This window comes from Desmodus rotundus, chromosome X, assembly GCF_022682495.2.
Source record: "Desmodus rotundus isolate HL8 chromosome X, HLdesRot8A.1, whole genome shotgun sequence".
Lineage (NCBI taxonomy): Eukaryota > Metazoa > Chordata > Mammalia > Chiroptera > Phyllostomidae > Desmodus > Desmodus rotundus.
The window spans coordinates 56,984,849-56,991,427 of NC_071400.1; the positions used below are offsets into that span (position 1 = coordinate 56,984,849).

Below are 6,579 nucleotides of genomic sequence, written 5' to 3' on the forward strand. Positions count from 1 at the left end.
AGGACCAGAGGAAGGACAGCGTGTTCCCCTCGGATTGGATTCCAGCTCCACTCCTGCTCTCAGCACTGGGGGGCCCGGATATGCTTTCCGGATGTGATGTCCAGTGAGTTCCGCCCGGGAAGTCCGAGAGAGGTGAAGGCTGCATCTGGGAGGCCCGCTTCTGGTCCATAGAGGGAAGGAGTTCAGTCCCGCAGAGATTCAAGGTATGAACCCTGAAGGAGGACTGAGGGCCGCCCCCCCCCCCCCCCACCGCAGAACCCAGGTTAGCCCCTGCTGTCAGCACTGAGAGTCCTGGGGCTGGGTTGTCTGGCTGAGTACTATTTCCCACAACCCACCCGCCCCCACCTCCTCAGGAGAGGAGGACAAGGTCTGAGGGGAGCAACCTCAGGTGCGCAGAGGGCGGGGCCCCGACTCTGCCTGGAATCTAGGTGAGAGGCAGAAAGAGGGCTGGAGGACCCCACAAAATCCATCTCAGGCTCTGCCAGCAGCCCTGGGAATCTCCGGGCTTGGTGCCCTGATGTGATGTCCAGACTTCACCTGGGGGTCTGGAGGCATCGAGGGTCTGAGTGGCTCAGCCTCCCAGTTAACAGAAGGAGGTTCCCGGGACCTGCCAGGGCTCAAGGTGAGGACAGGGAGGCAAGACAAAGGGACTCTGGACCTTAGAACAGTCAGTCCTGGGAGGCCCAGAGGGCAGGATGACCAGAAACGGCGATTCATAACTTCCACATCTTCTGGTTCTGACACTCTGGGGGCTTTGTGTAAGGGCTCAGCCTCTCAGGTCCACAGAGGGTGTGCCCAAACATGACCAGAGTCAACTGTGAAGACCCTGAGGGAGATGGAGGGCCCCTGGGCCCCTGAACGGTATCAATCTGGCAGGTCTCAGGGGGCAAGGTGGGAGGGGGTGGGTGGGCGAATGACCACACAAGGTGTTTTCTGATTTCTCCATCGGGTCTGAGAGCCCCTGGGGGTTTGGTATAAGGAGACGGGCTTCAGGCAGCAGAGCAGAGGACCACAGGTCCTGCTGATGTCAAGTTGAGGACATTGAGGGGAAAATAGGTGACCCTGGACACTGGAATAATCAGTCCTGGGAGGCCGAGTGGGTGGGGCGTCCACAGGCAGCATTTTCTGACTTCTATATCCAGGTCTGAGAGACTGTGGGGTTCTGCGTAAGGAGCAAAGCCACAGGTCAGCTCAGGGGACCCTGGACTCCACAACCTAGGGGATCCCATGAAAGCCCACCTCTGCTCTCAGCCATGGGAGCTCTCCATAGCAAATGACCAAGTGCAGAATTTCCTGACTTCCATATGTATCCAGCTCTGAGTGAGACTTGGAACTTGATGAAAATTGTAGGGCTTCAGGTCCACAGAGGGGATGCAGAGGTACTGCCCAGGAGTCACGTGGAACTTCCTCACTTTTGCATCCGTTTTTGAGAGGCTCTGGGATTTGGTGTAAGGCGCAGAGCCTCAGGTGAGCAGAGGGTATGCCCAGGACCTGCCAGAGTCACGGTGGGGACCCTGAGGGAAGACTGAGGGGATCAAGGACCCCTACGCAGAAGGGGGTCTACAGAACCCTTCCCTGCTGAAAGTCCTGGGAGGCCCAACGATGAATGAGCACCCAGAGAAGACACCACAGAAGCCCATACCTGATGTCAGCCTTGGCAATTCAGGGGGAGGAATGACACATGCAGCAGAGGGGAGGACCCAGGTCCTGCCATTGTCAAGGTGAGGATACAAAGGGAGGACTGAGAGACCCTGGACCCTACAACTGAGAGGAGCCTGCATAACCCCTGCTCTGAATCCTGGGAGGCCCCAGGCCCGATGACCACATACTTTGTTCCTGACTTGGGCATCTGTTTGTGAAAGAATGAGGACTTGGTAAAAGGAGCAGACCCTCCGGTTATTAGAGGGGAGAGCGCAGGTCCAGCTGAGAGTCAAGGTGAGGACCCTGAGGGAAGACTAGGGACCTCTGGCACCTGAGGTCTGAAGGGTCAGGCTCCAGGCAGGCAGAGGAATGGAGCCCGGGCTCTGCCAGGACACAAGGTAAGGACTCCAGGTAGGACTTAGGAAGACCCCTAGGAAACCCTGAAGGGTCCCCACTGTTCCCTCTTCCTGCCATCAACACAGGGAAAGCTGCAGAGCAGGGCTGTCGGTGTGGGTTGCTTCCAGACTTCCGCCTGAGGAGTGGCAAAGGAAGGTGAGGGCATTGTCCTGAAGGGCCTGGATGCGGGCCCCAGGCCCTGCCAGTAGGCAAATTGTGGGCTTTGAGGCAAGATGAGGGCGCCTCCCACCCCAGCAAAACAGAGACCAGCTGGCTCAGTCCTTGCTGGCACAGCTGGGTTGCTCAGGGCATGATAGCAGATGTGATGTGTCCTGAAGTCCACCTTGGAGTTCTCAGGGAGATGAGGGCATTGGTCTGAGGGGTGTAGCTTAGGTGATGAGAGGGAGGGGTTCAAGGCCCTATGGGCTTTAAGGTGAGAACCCTCAGGGAGGACTGAGAGGGCTCTACCCTAGGCAGAAATGCTCCCAACTCTCATATACCAGAAAACCTCAGCAGTCAGCCCTGGGAGGCCTGGAGGATATCAGGAAGAGACTCCTCCCCCACTTTCTCCTTGTGAAGGGGTGTCTGCAAGAGGGTGGCCTTGGCTTGCAGAAGGCATTCTCAGTTCAGCAGAAAGGAAAGGTCCCAGGTCCTCCATGAGTAAATATGGTTTCCTTGGGGAGGACTGAGGATACCACCCTTCAAACAAAGGGGGAGCCTGAAACCCACTCGGTGCTGCTGTCAGTCCTGGGAAACCCCTGGCATGGGTCTGTGGAGGTGGTTCCACCTCGATCCTGTCCCAGGGAACTCGGGAAGTTGAGAACTTTGGTCAGAAGGGATGACTTCAGTTCATGAAAAGAAGGGCCGAGTTTTCCCTAGGGTCAGAAAGGGTCTGAACCCTTCCTTGGTGAGCTGCACAGATAAATTTAACACTAACAAAAATTTGTGAAGATGGAGATGATGATACGAAATGAACCATTAATAAAGCCTGGGCACAATCAAAGCAAGAGAGAAGCAAGCCAAAGGAGACACAGAATTTTGAGACTTTAAAGTCCTTTTGGGAACTGTGATGAGGAAATATTGATGTTTCCAGTAAGGACATTTTGGTGAGCTGCACAGATGACTTAACAGATAATGTTACAGAGCCTTCTTCTAAGTAAAGGCAATGAATTCTCCCACTGGCGGATTTATTTAAATAAAATATGCTGTTTTTTCAAAAAGAGACCCCACAGCATCAATCAGTCCCCTGTCCTAACCGTTGGGAGTCCCCAAGCAGGGGTGCCTGGATGTGACATGCTCTCCCTTTCCACATGCTTGCTTCTTGTGACAGTTTCTCATTGAGGACAGTTAGTCGGGGTGAATTCAGGTCGTCAGGAGTTCTGTCCATGCCTAGCCAGGAAGAAAGGCAAGCATCCTGAGGACAGACTAAAGGGACTCTCTACTCAGAACAGATGGGCCCAGGCCCTGCTGTCAGTCGTGGCAGAACCTGTGCAGACTTGGGAACAGATGGGACTCCTGTTCACATTTGTCTCAGAGCTCCCAGGAAGGTGAGGCCCTTAGTCTGAGAGGACGATGTCCCCGGGGTCTGTACTTGCTCAACAGAGGGAGGAGTCCCAGATTCTGCCAAAAATCAAGGTGAGGACCCAGAAGGGGGAGTGTGGGTGTCCCAATTTTCGGAACAAGAGTGGGCTCCACAGAGATCTGCCTTGCTCTGAGTGTTAGCCCTGAAAGCCCCAGGCAGTGCTGTCCGCCTGAGCCCCTTCTCATTTCCAGATCGGTGCTCTCAGGGAGAGGAGGGCTTTGGTCTGAAGGTCTGGACTCAGGTCAACTGGGGCAGGATTCCAGGGCTTGCCAAGAATCAAGGCGAAGAATGAGGGGGACCAGAGCACATGGGAACCAAGACCTACCCTGCCCCTTCTGTCAGCCATGGGGAAACTCAGAATGGTGCATGGAATGGCTCAGCTCACCTCCTCTTCCGGTATCTATTGGAGGTGCAGGTTAAGTCTAAGTAGAGTGAGCTCACTCAGCAGAGTGAGTTGTCTGAGACCCTGAGGGGTGGTGTCATGGTGAGGAAATGATTGGAACCTTAGCCCGAGATAGATGGACCCAAAACTTCGGTCACCTCTTCTTGATCCCATGGGAGGCTCTGGGCAGGTGTGACCAGATGTGGAGCCCCCTCATTTTCTTCTCCTCAGGGTCAGGGTGTGTGTTCTCGTTCTGAGAGTTTAGCCTCAGGCCAGCGGGAGGCAGGTGAGGGGCCAGGCCCTGGCAGGGGAAAGGTGAGGATCCTGAGTGTGCAAGGAAGGGACCACCCACCCAGAACAGAGGGGACCGCACAGAGTTCCACCGCCACTCCTGTCAGCACTGAGGTCCCAGGTCTGTGCTTGTCATCTGCATGCTGAGGTGCTCCTTCATTTCCTCTTACAAGGGGTTCCAAGTTCCAGGAGGTAAAGGCTTTGGTCTGAGCTACATATTCTCAGGTCACAGAGCAGCGGCAGGCCAGGCAGCGCCAGGAGTGTAGGTGAGGTGCCCACCCTGATTATGTACACAGGGATTCCCCCCACCCCAGATCAGAGGGGATCCCACAGCACCTGACACCTCCACACCTCATCGTCAGCCCCAGAACTGTGGGCTCTGCCTTCTGCACATGGAGCAGTCATTTCACCTCCTACTTCAGGTTCTTAGTTCTTCAGGCTGATCAGGAGTGACCCCTGTGAGGCCCAAGAGCACCCATAAAGAGGGGACCTGTAAATTGCCTTTGTCAGAGCCGCCTAGGGTGTGTTTCTCAGGTGACACTTCTCTCACTCCCTCTCTCCCACAGGCCCGTGGGTCCCCATCATCCACCTTCTGCCCACACTACAATAGCTGTCCCACCAAGAGTCACCATGCCTCGCCATCAGATGAGTGAGCTCTGCAAGCTTGAGGAAGACCATCAGGACCCCAGGGAGGCCCAGGGCCTGGTGGAGGAGCAGCTGTTTAGGGATGCAGAGGAGGAGGTTGTGTCCCCCTCCTCCTTAGCTTCCTCCCCCTCAATCCTGTTTCCAGACAGCCTAGAGGGGGTGGCTGCTGCTGAGACACCAAGTCCTCTCCAGAGTCCTCAGGGTGCCTGCCTTCGCCCTCCCCCCTGTGCCATGGCAGCCCCTCCATGGAGCCAATCTGAAGATGAGGGCTCCAGCAACCAAGAAAAGGAGGTTCCCAATACGTGGGAGGTCCTGGAAGATGCCAGTTCCATGCTCAGAAAAGCCCTGCAGTTGAAGATGACAGAAATGGTGGAGTTCGTGCTCCTGAAGTATGGTGCAAGGAAGCCCACCACAAAGGCAGAAATGCTGAGTAGCGTCATCAAAGAGTACCAGGACCGCTTCCCTGAGATCCTGAGCCAAGCCTCACAGTGCACGCAGCTTGTGTTTGGCATTGAAGTGAAGGAAGTGGACTCCAATGACCACCCCTATGTCCTGGTCAGCACGCTGGACCTCACCTTTGATGAGATGGTGAGCGATGGGCACAGATTTCCCAAAACTGGCCCCCTGGTCACGCTTCTGTGGGTGATCGCCGTGGCGGGCGATTGTGCCACTGAGGAGGAAGTCTGGGAGGGGCTGGATGTCATGGGCGTGCATGACAGGAAGGAGCACTGGATCTATGGGGAGCCCAGGGAGCTCGTCACCAAAGTGTGGGTGCAGGGACAGTACCTGGTGTACCAGCAGGTGCCCAGTAGCGATCCTGCATGTTACGAGTTTCTGTGGGGTCCCAGGGCCCATGCTGAAACCAGCAAGTTGAAAGCCCTCAAGTTTTTGGTCAGAGTTAATGCCAGGGATCCCAGTTCCTTCCCATCTCTGTCTGAAGGGACTGCGAGTGACGAGGAAGAGGGGGCCTGAGCCAGAGTTGCATACAGGCACGTTTCAGGCCCATGTTCAGTAGCTTCGCTTGCTTGGTATGAAGTGGGGCTCATTCTCCACTCTGCGATTGAGGAGTGAGCAGTCAGACTTCTAGGTAGTGAGGCTCAGGGTGAGTTGGGGGAATAAGAGCTGTAGCACCATTTGATTTCTGTTCTCTGTGACGACTTAGAATTTGATCTTTGTTTTCTTTGGGAACTTTCCATATGTCGTTCCTTTAATAGGTTTAGTAACCTTCACCATCAAAGTTTGTGAATGACATTGCTCACACATGTATTTGTATTTGTCCGAGTTTGTGATCCTGAACTAGATAACATGGCATTAGAACAGCATTTCCGTGGAAATATGAAAGAACTCAGCAGTTTAGTCAATGGAGTCAAGAAATAGAGAAATAAAAGCAAAGGGTTGTTAGTTCTTGCTTCTTGTCCCTTCTCGTCTGTCATTCTATGACACATTATTTAAGTATCCTTGGACTTGCTTGGCTCATTCAGGGTGAGGTGGGAAATGTGAGACATCCGCAATAGTGTCGACAATAAAATTAACTAGTTAGTTACTTAGTTTAAAAAAAAAAGAAAAAAGAAAGTGGATACATTTCATCTGAATAAAGATGACCCCTGCTCAGTGGTTCATTCACTCCCCAGACATTCACTGA

General features: G+C 54.2%; 1 protein-coding gene across 1 annotated transcript; it reads left to right on the forward strand.

Annotated features, from left to right (window-relative positions):
- Positions 1-115: 115 nt before the first annotated feature.
- On the forward strand, positions 116-6,369 carry LOC112296262 (melanoma-associated antigen 10-like). Its single transcript, XM_024551098.3, has 2 exons — positions 116-203; positions 4,859-6,369. The coding sequence occupies exon 2, from the start codon at positions 4,923-4,925 to the stop codon at positions 5,907-5,909; it is 987 nt and encodes a 328-aa protein (XP_024406866.2). The 5' UTR covers positions 116-203; positions 4,859-4,922; the 3' UTR covers positions 5,910-6,369.
- The last annotated feature ends 210 nt before the right edge of the window (positions 6,370-6,579 follow it).